The 18,251-nt window shown below is 37.2% G+C and overlaps 1 protein-coding gene across 6 annotated transcripts in view; it reads right to left on the bottom strand.

Annotated features, from left to right (window-relative positions):
* Positions 1–18,251, bottom strand: part of EML4 (EMAP like 4) — a 146,915-nt gene that overhangs the window by 54,832 nt on the left and 73,832 nt on the right. For all 6 annotated transcript variants that reach the window (XM_014252936.2, XM_088052674.1, XM_088052672.1 and 3 more), the window contains exons 2-3: positions 13,585–13,767; positions 2,962–3,091 (exon numbers count right to left, since the gene is read on the bottom strand). In XM_014252936.2, the coding sequence (XP_014108411.1) occupies positions 2,962–3,091; positions 13,585–13,767 (313 nt within the window). The remainder of the gene's footprint in view (positions 1–2,961; positions 3,092–13,584; positions 13,768–18,251) is intronic.

Here is an 18,251-nt window from a genome sequence, read left to right as displayed (position 1 = left end):
TTCACTTCTTTGCCATAAGGTTTGCTCCTTAAGTTTTTTGTTGGGCCATGAGAATTGCTGAATCACTCTTGTTTCACTCTGGACTGTAGCACAAGGTACACTTGGATTCCAACAAAGTGTTTTTATCTATCACCAGGCTGCAAGCAGGCTTCGCTTTTGACTGCCGTTTTAATTTGGAAGGAAATCATGTAGATATGTGGCAGTCTGAGTACTGAATATCTTTGTTCTGAATTTATTTGGTTTGCTCACTTCTGCTAAAATCTTCAGCTTAATTGTATTATGACTGGCTAGTACAGAATGGCTCTCCCACTAGTACGTCTTCTAGTAGGTCTTGTGTAACTGCTGAAACCAATTCAAAACCAGAATTTTTCCTGTGGGTTTCTAAAGACTAGTTGTTCTGGGAAGCAGTCACTTAATGCATCCAAAACTTCTTTCCAAAACCCAATTTGATGAGGCATTTCTTCAGTCTACAAGTGAGTAGTTGAGAGATGTTACTCTCTGTCCTAATTTTGCAGCTTCTCTCAATTTCACTTAGTACAATGTTTCATCCTTTGGACCACAATGCACTGTCATCTACTTGGATGGTAGTCACTCTGAAACATCAAGGCTATTGTTATCAGAGGCTGATTTCAGAAGAATGTTTAGTTGTAAGGAAAATGATCAAACGGGTCTCTGGCAGTCATTGTTTGTTTGGTTTTCGTTTGTACAAAGTATAAACCTGTTTCCAGTCCAAACTATAGGGATGAAATTTTCTCAACACATCCATTATCACATCTCTGTTAATGGGACATCATCTACCTACTGTTCAGGGAACATTCCCGGGCTCTGATTTTAGTGATTTCTGGTATTTTAGAATGCCATTGTTGAAATGAGACATCCTGCTGCTGTGGAGCTATGAAGGCAGCTGATTATATCCATGATCTCAATGTTCAGGTTTGCAGAACAAGATTAAACAGTCCAGGAAATGAAACTGCTCATTCATAGAAGAAATTCACACACTAAACTTCATCACCAGTAACAGTTTGGACACGGGTAGGCCTTCTGTTATTTTGGCTAGATGTATGGCTGCACACAGTTAGAACATGAAAAGCCCTAGGCAGGCTATGGGGTCTAAAGGTTAATTCTATGTCAATAGATGACTGTGTCCACCTACTGCACCAGTTCCAAGCTTCAGCCTGAAGAAAGGCCTGGATAAGCTGCGGTAAAACATGCCTGTCTCCTTTGGCCTCCCTCCTTTTTGAACATGACAAGTGTTAGAAATAAACATGGTTACTCTACCTTTGTAAGGAGACAGGACTACTATTGACATTTACTTGCTTTTCCTTTCCCCTTTCTCGAGCTGGTAATTTTACAAAAGAGCAAATTTGTTTCTTCCAAATACCAAATAAATTTATGTAATAAAGATATGACAGTGAAAGGAACTCCTGGAAACAGAACCTTCCTAGGCCTTTCTAAAACATGTCTTGACAAAGGGAGTCATGTGTCTTCAGCTGCACTGGAACCGCCAATACCTCCCCTGGACAGTTATCCAGGCGCTCAGGGAGAGCTGCCCTCTGCATATGAAGGTTTTCTCTTCTGGCCTATCCAGGTCTCCTTTTAAAGACCTTAACTCAGATGAAAGGGATGCCAGCCACTCCACTCTGCTCTTACGTACTCAAGTGTACTCAAGTGTTGAGCAGCCAATGCATCAAGCAGGTGATTCAGCACAAATGCAAGCTGAACACCACAGGAATCGGACTGGCTCTCATCAAAGTGCCAAGAGCCACAGTGGTAAGATTAATGGAAAAGTGCTAACTAAGAAATACCTTCCTGCAGGAATGTCTTTTGTCCCTGTGCATGTCGCACTAGCAGATAGAGACATACACTGATCACTGTCTGATCTATTGTTGAAAAGTAAATGTAAGAATTCAACAAAAAGAAAGATATGCAATGCTACACAGTGGAGAAGAGCGGGGCACTACCCTCGCTTTCCAAATTCCGAAGCGCACTAAATCTTCTTCTGATTTGTTCTCATACAGTTTATATTTGCTTGCAGCATTTTTATTCCCTGAAGTATATAATTTCCCTGTCTTGCTGTACAGCACAGTATTTACATCCACACTGGAAGATAAACCAGCCACTGGAGCTACCAGAGTACTCTGCGGCGGCCAAGAATTTGTTCACATAACTTACCAGAGTTACACATTAGAGTATTCTCTGCCCTGTGGCTAAATCTGGCAGCTTGTTCTTCACAACAAACAAGAATAGGTGCAAAACCTACTGCTGAAGAACCCATGCAATCACTGTCTAACAGACCCACAGAAAAAAAAGCAGTTAAGCAAACACTTTGTTTACTGTATGAAGCTGGAAGTATTACATGGAGGAAAACCACTGCTGTTTGGGTCCTAGCTCATTTAACTTCCAAATCACTCAAGCAATATTTTTTCTTCACATTTGAGATCTGATACAGATATTTTTCATAAGGACTAAGTAACCATATTTGGGGTTAGATTTTCTACCCAAAAATGTAAACCTTTAACTCAGGCAATTTACTATTGTCTCATATTTATTTTGCTATTGCCTGCTTTTTAGGCTCCAGACAATGAAGTCAGTTTTGCCCTTTAATTTCCTTGATGGAAGGAAGGAGGGGGGGACAAAAAAACCAACAAAAAAAGAGCATATGAATACCAAAAGGAAAAATTTTCCATTTGCACTGGAAATACATTTTCCTATTCCCTTAGTGAGAAATCATTTCTACACTACACACCACAGAAATACTCTCCCCATTTTTGAACTCTTTTTAGAAGTGTTCTGTATACAGCCCAACAACATGGTAAATCTCCAAAGTTTATTTGCGCCTTACTGGACTTCATGCAGCTCTGCTGAGTGTTGTGCAGAGACAAAATATCAAACTCTTGCTCTGTGTGGTTTTGGGGTTTTTTAATATATAAAAAAATTTTAATTTTAATAACAATTTGGTACCTTTTTGCAGCAGATGAAAGTGTTTCTTTTCTGGCAACAGAAACGGATGAACTGTGGCTTGTTTTCCTGCTTCCTGTGCTCCCGTTAGTTATACATGACATTGAGATAGCTTCTCGGAGGCTTGGCTGACCTAGAAAAAAGCAATATTGAAGAATGTAAGGTTTTATAGCTATATCCAAAGGTCCACATGAGCAACAAAAAGCTCTCAGTTGTGGACCTGGTATCACACAGCAGCAGCCTCAGCATTCAGGACAAACATCCAGTGACATATATTCATGAAACCTTAACCTAAGAAGCTGGACCTGGGAATCCTGGGACACTAAGGCAGGCAAGAGCACGCTGTGACAGAGGTCAGTTTCTCTACTGCTACGATTTCATGAAAGAATTGTCAAGTTATTTAAGGGTTGTGATTCTAAGGATAAAACAAAAAACAAACAAAAAACCCACAAGATTTTCAGTTTCATTTCAGCTGCCCCTTCCATCTTAAAATACCTTTCAGTATATGCCGTATGGTACAGCTATTAAGTTTCTGATACTGCTCACTCTGTGAAACATCTACCATATCCAGTGAACATTACAGACTCTCTCTAGGGATGAATCAAGAGGGTGTATGTAAAGAAGGCTGCTGTCTGTCAGATGCCCACTTCACTCATTGCAGAATTTTAAAACTATGCAGTGAATGTGGGAGGGGATTGCAAGGAAGACAAGGGGGAGCACAGGCTCTTCTATTTTCAGAGCTGAATGCTAGCCTGGCAATTAGCTCCCAGACTTGCCTTTTCCACAAAATGCCAGTGAAATACAAGGCATTTTGCTTGAACTTGATATTTTATCCTTTCCCACTAACTGCCTTTCTTTTTTTTTGTGCCTGTTTTATTTCCAATGTCTTAATCAGAGGAGAATTTTGCCCCTTCCTCCTTTAAAGTGCTACACTTGTACTTTTCCCTTCTGAAGTATAATGTGCCCTGAGAAAGATCACTGAGCAAATCTCACATTAAGCATCCAAAAATCAGTGGAAACTTTTGAGCCCCTTTGTGTCACATACCCATTTCACAGACAGCAAATTTCTATTCCATCTCATAGGGTTGTGATGGCTGGTCACTCTGACTTCAGCAACAAACACGGAGGACACGACCGACAGAAAAATAACAGGTCTGTGTTCATGGCAAGCTTTGAATAGCGTGAGATAGATAAGGCATGAGGCCACACATTGAAGATAAAAGTGAGGAGTAAAACAGCAGCTGGGGAAAATCGACAGCTCTGTGAACAGAGGACAAACGCACACAGATGCCTCATTTGAACACTACCAGCCATGTGTCACAGCACAGCTCTTTCAAGCAGGTTGAGAGGCAAATTGATTCTTATTTTAAACTACCACATTATATACAAGAGATATTCATCAAGGGAATATTAGATGTCAGAACTATTTGGATGAATGCAGAAATGGGCTGGCCTACACAAACCAAACACTACTTCAAATGCACCAAGTAGCATGCTATCACATCTGAAATTCCGATCAGGAAAGCCAAAAGGAGCATGTGGAATATCTCAGGCAGAAACGAGAATAAAGGAAATGTGAAAAAAAGTTAAGACACACTTAAAACCAAAAAACGCTTCAAAGATCATTGTTCTTCCTAAATTCCGTATAAATCAATTTGGCATGACTCTTTCTAACTGGTAGTTTTTAGAGACTGTTTTATTTGCAACATAAACATTTAGAATAAAAATTTTGTTCTTGAATTTGTTTTAATATACTGCTCAAAAGCTCAAGAGATTTTTTTTTACCCCATGTAACTCAGATGCAAGAACAAAAGCTCCTGAGCTTAGAAAGCACATTTACTATAGAAGCCTATAAATTAGCTTCTTTTATTTTCAGTGACAAAGTCATCTTCTTTGTGGAGATGCATAATATCAAGGCCCATGATTCACTCTTGAACTGTATATGACCTTAACATCTCTGTCTGCTCATTGAAATAGATTAATGTCTCTCCAACCAGCTCTAGCATGGCTTTCCAGAAATGTGAATCAGGAGACGTAACAGCAGTAATTCCCAGCGTGGTGGGTAAGGCATTCAGTAGGATGCATAAAGGACAACACTGCTACACAACAGGCACAGGAACTTATTAAGATGACGAACACACTGTCAGTGTGCAAGCAGCACACTGCTATTTTGTTTACTGACTACATCTAGAATATTTCCCCCTACTAGGTATGGAAAGTGTTACTTCCTGAATATGTCCAGGGACAAAACTGATTACAAATAAAACTCTACATCAGCGTATACCCATGACAGGAATGTGCACTGCTCCATGTAATGATGAATACAATAACAACAAAAAAGGGATCCAGACAGCAGCTTTGGGATTGTTTTCCAGTAAGGTGGATATTGATGGTAGATTGGCAAAGTACTTCCTAATGTCAACAAGTGACATGCAAAATCCCACTTGAGATTAAAATTTTTGAATTGAAGTAAAAACTATTTCTGCAAAATGACTAACAGTTAAACATAACCCAGATTAAAAACTGCAGTGACAATTTTCTTTTTCAAGTGTCAAAAAATATATCAGGCTTTCTTACACTCCAAAACAAAATCTTGGTCAGCGTGACACACTCAATGTGCAATAAAATGTAAAAGAGAAAAAAAGCACCAAAAACCCCCCAACAAACAAAAATCCCCAAACCCCACACTCAACACCCATAAGAAACAAGACACCGTCAAAATTCTCTATATACTGCATGTTAATTAGATAGTCAAAAGTGACTTTAGAATAACTGCTTTTAAAGGGAAGAAAAAAAATTCAATTAATCATCTGCAATTATATGTAAAGAAAATGCATTTATATTTTAAACCATGAAAAGGAAAGGCGAGTTGAAGTTCTGTGCACATCCCAGTGAAGCCTGGCTATTGACAGAGACACACCAGGGGGATCTTCCCAGCTGGGTCAGAAGTGCAAGGAAGCTGACCCACCACTCCAAAACACAGGACATCTCTGCAGTCAAAAGATGTCAAAAATTAACAACACAATAACTTTCATTGCTGCAGAGATAGTCCTTCATAGTAGTCAAGTGCTTTTGCTCCAGAGACCTGGAAATAATGAAGTGGCACAGGAGAACACGAATTCCAGATCAATACACTGAAACAATTGGTTGTCCTAGCACTGCGCTGCACATCTCTGCCAATACCATGTCACACGCCACCTCCTAGCATAAACAGTCTGAAATTTTTTGGACTGAATAGCACTTAGCTTTATCTGCTAGTTTGGAACAAAAGCCAGACATAAACTGAATGTAGAATGAAAGGCAGTGCATGGTGACCAGGATTAAAGCCAAACTGTCAGAGATCAAAGTGGTAAAAATGTATTTTATGGAACAGATTCATCTCTGTTCTGATAATTTTCACAGAAAAGTATCTGTAGGGTTCAAAAGAAACATTTTATTAACATCTGTCAAGTACACAAATGTGTGAATGAAAGATAAGTAGGATTAGAAAAAACAGACCACAATAAACCAGAAATCTATTTCAAATTCTTTATCAGCTTTGATTAGCTAACTAGGGAAAAAATGAAGCCAAGCTGTTAGAGAGAGTGGTAAGTTTGAAAATGTGTGTCTTGTGATAACATGAGAGCTTTTCCCTCCAAACATACTTACAAGGTGCTAGAGCTGAGAATCAATTAGTAACTCACTTTTCTTCCCAAACCCAAAACTTAGAATATTTTACATTAAAATGTAGTTTATTCTGTTATCAAATATATTAACTGAAACAATTTCCTCAATATCTTTGTATTTACTAATATTCTGATAGGTAAACTGCCTTTTTTTTACAAGAAAAAAACCAAACACTTGTTTCTCTTCTTCAGGTAATTTTAATTTAAAATAAGTAGCTGCAGCCACATTAAAGTTACTTTTCTGGGCACTTAATTGAAGTGGATTTAAAAGAAAAAGCTCAAGAAATAACACCTTACAAAAATCAAAAAGTCGATCTCTTAAAAGTAGATTTTTCTCTTTTTTTCCCATTAAGGCTTACAAAAACCAAATCCTTCAACAACCTTGAACCACTTGACTTCCAGCAAAATGTGATTCAAGATTATAAACATATTAAATGCCATGGGGTTTTCTGCCTGGAATGACAGAAAACCAATTTGGTACTCTTACTAAAGAAGTGCACAGTGTGAGTAACTCACCAGAAAGCCCGCAGAGTAAGCTGTGGAAAACCAGCCAGAAATAGTTTGTAAGTATAGCAGAATGTAAGATTTTATCTGCACTTCCTTCCTAATAGAACAACATCAAAATCAATAGAAATTATGACAAATCTTAGACTTAGTTTAAGGCGTTGCAATGAATTGTACAAAAGCAGCTAACTTTAGTCATGGCTCTGCTTCCAGACTCTCAAAGGATGTCAAGTCCCTCAGCCCATGGAAGATGCTGGCAAAGAAGTAGCCTGGGAGCACAAAAACTCTTTTCCAAGAGAGTACTGTATTCTGTACAGTATTTTCTTCAGCACTCTGTTTTATTCAACTACTTCACTTACATACTAAGAGTCAAATTTTGATTAAAACTTCTTAAGTTGAAAAAGTGTCCTTCTATCACACAAAGACAGTTCAAGTTTCAAATAATGAACAAAACAAATCAGGATAAATCAGTTCACTACCATTGGGTTATGCTTCTTGTTTAATAATCAAATTTTAAGACAACTAAGTTTCAACAAACTTTATGATTCTTATAGTAATTACAACTAGCTGAAAAAACTAAACATTCTTTTATTATCTTTCAATGGAAGCCAAATTTCAACTGACAGCTATTAAACATACATTATTTGTCATTTCCTAGTAAAAGGAAAAGAACTAGCCAAATAGAGGCATGTCAATAAGCAACAGTTTGAGAGTGTATAGCTAATGCATAAACAACTTGAGCTCCAAGGGCATCTGTCCTAGGAGGTACATAAGTAGGTAAATAAACTAACTTAGATGTTAAGAGTAATTAAATATTTATTTTTAGATTTCCAACAAGATTTTTATAAATAATTACTTAACCCATATATTTCTAACTTTAAATGATCCTCACAGGGATATAAAACTAATTTTTCAGGTGTTAGGGGAGCCATGGCAGGCATTTTAAAACATACTACAGAAAACTGAAGACTTGTTTGTCCAATTGCTTATTCAAATCACACAGCTCTTTTCCTTCTCCCTTCTGTATTATTTTATATACTTTCCCAGAAGCACCATCTACATGCTCAACCAATTGTGAAATGGGCTAATTTTAAGCAGAGGAAATAAAATCTTAACTACGTAAATTGAAACAATTTGATATACTCTGGCAAACAACTGATGAAAAAGCTACTCAAATAAATAAGAGTTTTCATTTGAAAAATTTAGTGACAATATTGAACTCTTTCAGCATTACACTTCTTAGTTTGATAAACATCATGGAGAATAGCAGAGTACCACTCAAGATGATTTGCTCACACTGTTCTAAAAGAAGAACACAGATGCACAAAACATACCCAAAACTGTAAGCATATGGAAAAAGAATAAGTATACTTAAAACCACAACTGAAAATATTCCTCTACAATGAACAAGATTAGGTTACAGAACTTTAAAAAAACCTCTGAGCCTTGTTCTTCACTTCTTCTTCCTAAACTTGGTTTAGCTGGCTAGTGACCCTTAGCTCATGAATGCCCTCTAGATCCAAATTCTTTAAATAAAGGAAAATATACGAAAAACATCAAGAACAGGAAGTGTAACAGAAGAAAAAGAAAATATTCAGTAAGTCATAGCAGAAGATAGGAAAAAATGGGAAGAAATGCAGAAAGAACAGATGGCACTAAAACCAGTACCTGGGAAATGCATTAAGACCTCAAGAGTACCATTATTTGTTATGTGAGCATACAGCCTGCAGACTTCAATAGGACTTTTCCCATGAGTAAAATAACCCACATACAAGCTTGCCAGCTTAGCTTTAATATTTTGGATAAGAACCTATATCACACCACTACCATAAGCATTTTCCTATATAAACTTCTATTGTCTGTTTCTTTAACATTTACTGATAGACAACATAAAGATGTACTCAGTTATTAGAACAATTCTGCTTACTGAATAGTGTAAAGACTAAAAAACACAAAAATCTGTCTCATGCTTTCATTAATGAAGCTTGCTGAACGCCTGGAGTCACTTTTTGTTAACATAAAACAAAATGACTTAATGTTGGTGAAATGAAACCATTGTTGAGATAAGGTAAAAATGACATCTGAAGTACTTACACAAGTGGAATGAAATGGAAATTTGATGAGACATGCTATTTCATACAAGAGGAGGGAGCAGGAAAAGAAGGAAAACTCAATGGGCTCCTCTTATAAAAGCCCACTGCACAAAGGAAAGTAAAAAACAAGTAAAAAACCCCTACCAACTGCATTTCCAGTACATACCTGCTTTTGCAGGTCCCCAAGTTCACTGCTTTAAGTAAAATAAAATGCCTCTCAGTTTGCCACTCTTCATTGTCATGGGAAACCCTCCCTGCAAATTGTCATCCACTATTCCAATTTCACTTGTTGAATTTGCATACAAGCTATTTAACATTAATTCCTGCCCAAGCAATAGGAAACATTTCTCCAAAGGTTTAACCTTCGTCAAGTCTCCTCATTATTTCTGAGTCCAGAAAAAGGACATGAACTCTTTGTTTCTCTACAGGCCAACATCATATGTACTTTTTCAGGCACAAGCTCATACTCCAGTGAAATGATTAGTCTGAGATATTTCACTGGTGCCACAAACTTGCCTGCACACCCAGAGCCTGAGGGATGAATTCTCCCGTTACACACATTTTGACACCCTAGAAGATTTTAATAGGTTTACCAGGCACCAGCTGTGAGCCAATCTATCTTGCTGGCAGCCAGAAGTACCAGACTGCTTTATGCTTTCCTTTTCTTCAGTGTCCAGGTAATCTTTGTTTTTGGAATTTTTTGTTAATGCTAACAGCATCAATCATGCATCTACAGCAGAGGCATGTGGCAACAAGAGTGCAGAGCTGCCAAATGCAAATAATTTCCCACCAAAGAAATTCTTCTTACCAAGCCATCTATTTAAAAATAAAAGAGAGAAAGAAAAGAAATTAAACTCATAAACTCATTCTCACACTATGATCCCTACAAGCCCTGTAACTGCTGGGACATGATCCCTTACCAAGCCCTTTCACATTTCTAATCCTCAACACTATCTTTGGACCTAGTAATTTCTCCTCTGTGTAGTTATTCTTAGCTGTCTGCAGAGATGAAGAAGCACTATCACAGTTTTTTTATATTGAAAAGATTTGCTCTGTTTAGAATAACTTTGCATTGGGATGTTATGTGCAAACACTCTCAGCCTGCTTTTCACTGTGAAATACAGACTAATGCTAATCATGTTGCGATCCCTACTAGAGGTATTTTCCCTATACAGTATCTCTACTTCATGCTTTACTAGGAGACACTAAGGTGCCTAAAAAACTTGCCCTTTATCTTGTCTTTTACAGTTTGCAAATCCCTGTATGAAAACCCATTTGCTTCTGAGACAGAACTTTACACACAAGATATTAGGTAGCAACCTCCTGACTGAGAGCCCATCAGTTAGAAATATAAATCTACCCAAACCGTGTCAGTTTTTTCGCTGGAGACTGGACTAAGCTCAAAACAAGCATGTGACAGAAATGTAGGGGAAAAAAGATAAACAAAGATTTAAAGGATAATACATAAACTTTATCTTCATCTACTGTTTCAATCTGTCAATCTAAAATAAAAGAAATTAAGAACAGAATTAGATCACCATATGTCCCATGCAGACAAACAAGACAAAGGACAAAGTGATTGCTTTTTTCACTAAGTCAAGCCATCAACTTCAGAGTAAGAAAAATCAGTTAAAAAGCGATCAGGATGGATTTGTCTCTTTCAGTGTGATTCACTCTTGGCTCACAACACTTATTTATAGCCTATGAAAAATCTCGTTTCAAAGGCACTGCTGAGGTGGCAACAATAAAAAAAAAAATTGAGAGGTTTTAGAAAACTCATTTTAGCAAAAAGTAGAAAAGCCACCCTTCAAACTAGGTTAGTTATTGCCTTAGTTTGATGGAAAGATTCAGGATGGCTTTTTCTGGTACTATTTTTCTTGTTAAATTCAGTTTGTTTTAAAAGTATTTATCTCACTGTGTTGCCATACTTCAGATTAAACACATCACTCCCCATGTATTCAGAAGTATATATACACATCTATTCTCTTTACTCGTTATTTATGTCAGTATGTATTTAAGGGCTGCTGCAGAGAAAAATACTTCTGTGATTGAAAGCCTCAGCATATTTCTTATAAGAAAATTAACCTATAATATTTTACATGAAAGTGCAATTATTGTAATGCATAAATCCAGATTCTTGACAGGATCACAAACACCAAAATGAGTTTTGGAGGAATACAGTTACTTTTGCAGAAGTCTTGGCTTGACTAGTTAGTTTGTTATATACATGCATAATACTTCAAAGAAAACCTAACAGTTACTTATTTGAGTATTATTTTTGTATGATAATTCAGATCATCTTCTAATCCTACTTATAAAAAAAAATAACACACTTCTCTCTGTTAAAACATTTCAAGAGTTTTTTGGCCATTTAAAGAATTTAAAATACAGAAATCAAAGGTAGAACCTAGGGCATTGCAAAAAGCAATGTATGAAGTTGTTTTAATCCCAAGTTTATTCCTCAAGTCTAATTTTAGTCTCTTAAAATTCCAGTCTCTGTAAACATTTTCTTCTGTGAATTCTATGTACAGCTGATTTCATGATTACAAGTGAAGTTAATGTGTTTTCTGGTGGTATTGGGTAGCTGAACACAATGGGAACACATCCATCACCAATTAAACACAGTGCCAATTAGTCATAATTCATTTAAGTTCAGTGAATTAGATCATGCATGTATGTATCTGTCCCTGTTCCCATCTCTTTCTTCACAGTTCCATGCTGTTGCCCTTCATTTGTAGAGATATAATATGACCAAACTGAAGATATTTAGACATTCCACCCTCCCTCTGCTCTGCCTCCCCCAAATAATTAGTTTATTTCTCACTGAACAAATGGACTTATAGAATTCAGTATGGTCCCAAGACCCCCAGAAAGGAGATAGCCTCAAGGCATTTTGCAGAACACAGGAAGTTTGCCTGCCTGTACACAAAGCTTGCTGGGTGTTAGACAGTCCAAGCCAAAGCGCACATTCCAGCTCCTCTGCATTTAAATAGGAAAAATAAGGCACTATGGACATGTTTTCCCCATGGTTTTTCACTTGGACATTTTCTCATAATGGACAGCAAACAGCAGAGTGATTTAGTCAAAATAGGTGCTAAAGCTATATTTAAAAGGAGATCAAAAAAGAAGCTTCAATCTTCATGAGGCTAGACATGCAAATTGGGTGGATAAAAGCTGCATTTATAAGCAGAGATGACAACAGTCTACCATTTAGCAAGCAAGAGAGAATGGCAGGATTCAGAGCCCAAGCCAATTAAGCATCATGACTTCCTTCCATCTGGCAGAGAGACTGCAAAAACACTTAAGTAAGGAATTTGATCCCTCTGTCATATCTAAAATAATTCAAACTTTCAGCATTTTCAGCCTATATAAAGCGGTCACCCGAACAAGCATAGGCTACATTGTATCAGTTCAGTGTTAAATTGGCACAGGTGTAATAGGTGCACTGCAACACTCACACAGGGATTGATCCCAGAGATCTCTGCGCTGCAGGGTTTGATGTGGTTACATGCAATTATGGTGAATTAAAACCATGATTTATTTGAAATATAACCTCATATTTTATAGAATCAGAGACCTGATATATGCCAGAAACATACACAGCCATAATTCTCTTCAAATACACAGCTTTAAGTTGGAGTAAGTTCAAAACTCAATTCAAATACTTCTCCAGAATACAAAATAAAATGTCCACGGGGGGGCAGGGGGGAAGGGAAGCATATGAAAATTAGTGCAAAAAGCATCCAGTTTCTTTACTTTTAAACAATCCTGCATTTTCAGTACTGCAATATAAAAGTTACTAGTGACTAACCAAAAGAGATATTGCTGCTACATGGCCATTTCTTACATGAGATCTACTGGTGGCGAGTTATCTTTGTACACGAACAAAAATTAACTACATTCAGAAAGCCTTCTTATTTGGTAGCAATCCATTTTGGTTTTTGTTTTGGTTATAATTTAGGAACAAGAGAAAACATAATCTCTAATATGCCTTTTCAGTCGAATAATTTCCAGGCAAAGTCAAATCTAAGACTCAAAACTGTCCATAAGCCCCAGAGCCTCCAGTGGCAGGTTAACATTCCACCACTGAAATTAAAACAGGAACTTTTTAGCAAGAAGTAAGGAAAATTTTTAGGGTATCAAGAACATAAAAATGTTAGCAAACATCATAATTAATAAGCATATTTCCAATATCTGTTGGCTGTATGTATTTAAGCCACTATTATAAACCTAACCCCTCCAGCTCAAAATAGATCAGCCTTCCCAAATGAGACAGAAAAGGGAAAGATGAGTGACCAATGGAGAACATTCTGACGTGATAACACAGTCTGACTCTAGAAAGAGTTTACCAAATTTGGGCTTACCTTTACTTGGTGCTGATTTTCTCACAGAAGCTACATGGTCTTCAGAGATAGCAAGACGCCTCAGCACATCAGCCAAGGCTGCTTTTAGCACGGTGATTTCATCTTCTTGTTGCTGCACTCTCAGCTCCAAGGCTGAAAGACGGTCCTGGACATCGGAGGTGCTCGCAGCTGAGATGCTGTCATCTATACAGAGGCAAAGCAGAGCAGAAAGAGACACTGAAATGCTTTGTTCTGAACTAAAAGCCACAGGAAGAGGCATGTACAGCACAAGTACATCTATCCCATCATTTTGAAATACTGAAGACATTCTAACAAACATGTTCAGGCGAATAAAGAATGGATATTAGCACAAATATCAAATGAATGCTTCAGGACAGAAATCATTACTAATCATTAGCAAGGAGCATGGTCCTATTAAAATCACAAGAAGGAATGCACTTCCTATGAAAAACATGCTTACAAGTACAAGGAAGACTGAAATGAACTTTATTTAAACAGCCAACTGAATTAACCTAAAAAGTTAAAACCATGGTAAAATTCTGCAATATATTCTTGGGGAACTGTTGAAGAATTTTAACTATGACCCTTAATATTAAAGCAAGTTTCAAAGTTAAAAAAAAAAGTCCACAGTTGAACATACAAGTACTGTTAAAAATGACCTAATTGCATCAAGTGGCAGTCTCAGTTTAAATGATCTAGATCAGAGTTCTTAAATTCAATTCCTTCTCTTTAACTTTTTTCACATCACCACCCTGGATGTGCCAAAAAACATACAACCTTATAAGATTTGGCCTGAAGTGAAGAGAAAATAAATGCAGTACAAAAAGGTTCCAAAAATCTGTTTGGCCACACAGAGATAGATTAGCATTGAAGGCCTAACCCAGCCAAATCTATTCTTCAGTGGTAAAAAAGGAAATTACAGCTTCTGCTTACTCTTTGCCTTTGACAGTTCTTTGCATTATTTCTGCCAAGCCAAAATAACAAATAACAGAACTTCGTATTTGGCTGTTCTAATAAATCATAGGCCAGTCACTTAAAAAAAAACAACAAACCTGTAAAAGAGTATGTCACTCAATCACCAAGGTACTGAATTCCTTATCCAACCTGTCTAAGACTTCCTAAAATCTCTGTAAGGAACTTCTAATAGAGGTTTACAAAAATTCACTTGTATTATATAGTTCATTTAAGTTCATATTCTAGAAAATAAATACAGCAAAATTAAATGCAAAGCTAAATAACTGATATTATTACTGTGATTCTATTAAATCTAAACTTTAGTTTCCAGTATTCTTAGGAAGACATATCAAGGAGAAAAAATTTAATACAAGCCACAATCCTTATACTCTGATTTTCCATAAAAAAAACAAAACAAAAAACCTTAATAACTTTCAAAATACATGTAAACAAAAGAAATACTGAGCCAAATTCCTCCAATGAATTCACTGTCAAAGAGATTAGGGAGTTTAATGGCAACTTTCACTCAGTTAAAACATGATACTCACTACTGATGGGCCAAGAGCTGAACCAACTAAAATAAAGCATCATAATTACTACTTTCACAACACAACCAAAAGTCCTACCATGAATTAGTAAAAAAACCCTAAAAACACTTTAGTAATGAAATGTATCCACAATTATTACTGAACTGAAAGGAACAGTTAAGATTACAATAATAAAGCATCCCCTAAATGACAATTTTGCATATTGTTTTAATTAACAATTTGGTAAAAGCAAAAGTGTACACTTCATTGTTAGTACTATATTCATTCTGGATGATGCAAAGAACTGCAGGGGAATTCAATAGCAAATAAGGTACATAATCAAATGGAGATCCAGAGACAACAGATTAGGACTCAACAAAAATACCTTTAATACTACCATCCAAAACTGTACCTCCCTATATGCAGAAAATTGATTTTAATGACTCCACAGGCCAGCACATCCAATGGTCTCTCAGCAGGACTTTACAAACCCAGACCTGTGACACCTTCCTCAGGCTGGAAGGACTGTGTAACACTCTTTTATTAAAACCCTCATGTTCAAAACATAAATCTCCATCTGTTTTAAGGAGCTGGGAAAGGTCCTACATGCATACCTATGCAGCATACAAAAAAGAAACCAAGGTAAACGGACATTCATCCATGAAGAAAAGCTTTTTCTTTGGAAAAGTAAATGGACTTATAATATAATTCATATTTTTACTATCCTGCAAGTATCGGCCTTTAAGCAGATGCAGTGGACCAGTCAGAATGAACACTTGAGAAAACAGTTACTTTCAAAATATCATAAACTTTGTAACTTCTCTTAGACCGAGTAGCAGTCCAAACAGAAGAAAGCAGTTTGATATTTCCTTAAAAAAAGAGGAGGAAAAAACCCAGGCAAACCCCCCCAACTTAATTTTTTTGCTTTTTTTGTTAGCTAAAGTCTTCAATTAATAGATATTATCCATTATAATGGATAAATTATGGGTATGTTCCCAGGCTGCATAAATATACAGCAGATCACTGTAAAACACTTGTAAAAGGAATAAGCAGCTACGTCAAATCATCATTTTAGAAGCCAAATATTACTGTGCTCCCTGTGTAGAGTCCAAACAAGAGTAATTACCAAACCAGAAAAGGCTCCACTACTGATCAGTCTCTGTGATGAGCACAGAAGCAAATGCTCTGCACATTTCTGGACATCTTTATTTCCCATGAACTGCTAATTGACCTGACTGCTGCTGTTGAACCCCAGCACCGCAAAACTGGGGCGCATTAGCTGGCTGCTGCAGCTCCCGAAGGCATGTCACTAATTAGAATTTCAAAGAACAACAGGAGAGCAAATCTTCCTGCCCTGTAAGGGTGAGCTTTGACCTCCTCAACACATCTGGTGTGACGGCAGAGGAGTTGACCAACGCTCTCCTCTGTGAGCTGTGCTGTGGAGGCTCAAGCCTTGGCACAGCACAGAGAGGCAGAAGGACCCCCAAACTCAGCTTCAAACCAACAGCTTGTCAGAGGGCACAACTATGGAAATGGGGCATGAGGAGAAGGCCAGAAAGGTTAAGCCATTCAGCTGATTTCAAACCAGGCAAAGCAATGTGCCCTGTTGTACAATGGGAAGTTTCAAACCCCAAGCAGCTGCTCTGCATTGCAGAAAGGGCATGGGAGACACAGTGACTGAAAGAAGCTGGAGAACAAGGATATCACTCGTAAATCGAGACATTTGGTTGATCAAAGAATACAGTAGCACACTTCATTGTTCTTTATCATTCTACAGAAGCAGCATCTGTTTCAAGTGATGACAACCATACATATTACCAGGTATCCCTGGCAACTATTAGAGAATTCAAACTAATAATTCCCAACCCACATATCTCACCCATTACAGCAAATATTCAACTGAATTTCAACATGCCCTTCCTGACAGTGTCTTGAAAAGTAACTCAATAGGGATTATCTTAAAAGAAGATGTACTAAAAGTAAACAAAGCTGGAATCCATGAGCTTATTCTGACAAATCTGCACAATTACATCTTTTCTTCACAGAAGTTTTCAAAATATCTTCCAGATTTCTTCTTTCATTTAAAACATATTTTATAATCTAAAGAACTACTTCAAAAGAAGTTCATACCAAAAAAAAAACAACAAAAAAACCTTCCTTCAAGGACATGTCCTCCCCTTCAGAGAGGAAATGGCTCTTATGCAAGAACAAAGTCAGTTAATAGGAAGCAAAATTCCATCTCCTCCCTTCCCCTTCTCCCACTCCTAAACATCTGTCCTTTCCCTTGTGCTGACATAGAGGTGCATCTATCCAGGCCTTCCATAAGCTGCTCTTCTTTTATTAAACCAGAGAGAAATTTATTTAAAGAGGAAAAACAGTTAAGAAAATAGAGCAAGTAATTTGTAAGTGCAGTTGACTATTGAGCCATTAATTTGATTCATTTTAAAAATACCTTTTAAGTTCCCTGGCTATTCTTATTATAACCAAACATCACCATTTCCGATGTGTTGGTCGTATTTTCTAAGCTGTTGCTGACCTATGCTTTTAAGGGACACACTGGAACAAGATGCAGTGTGGAAGAAAAGCACCATCTACAGTGCTTACTGGTAGTAGTGAGGAGACATCCACAGAGATGTGAATCTAGGTTATTTCAGTCTTAAAAACTGGTTTAAGGTAAGAGTACTGGCACTCAAATGACAGCAAAAACATGCTAGGTCTAAACATACAGTACTATAACTTACAAAATAAAATGTTCTGTTATTTTTCACAGTTCATCAGTTTGATTTTTGATTTTAGCCCAGAAAACATCAATTCTTCCCTTGCTTTTGGAGTTAGAAAAGATATACATGGGATGGTTGTATTCAGTACTCATGAGATGCAAGGATGACCCTAAAAATGAGGGGTCGTTTCTCATAGTCAATGAACAGCATTGAACAGACAGGTTAGTCTGTGTAGGAATCTTCATAGGCACAGGCATCAAACCACTCCTAGCAGATCAAACAAGGCAGCAATTCCAACTGCCCCGTAGCCTTGGGCCAGGAACTTCAAAAGGGGTGTCCAGGACAGGGTGATGGCACTTAAACCTTCCAAGACACACATCTCATATGTCATCTAGCAGGCATTTGAGGGTACCAGCATTTGAAATGCATCACCCTTCATCATGTGCTGCCTATGAGAATGTTGAAC

The sequence above is a fragment of the Pseudopodoces humilis genome, chromosome 3 (genome assembly GCF_049639895.1).
Source record: "Pseudopodoces humilis isolate 2021_Gansu_Grassland_sample_001 chromosome 3, ASM4963989v1, whole genome shotgun sequence".
Taxonomy (NCBI): Eukaryota; Metazoa; Chordata; class Aves; order Passeriformes; family Paridae; genus Pseudopodoces; species Pseudopodoces humilis.
The sequence above is the reverse complement of the archived record's forward strand: the minus strand, read 5'-3'. Positions and strand labels throughout refer to the sequence as shown.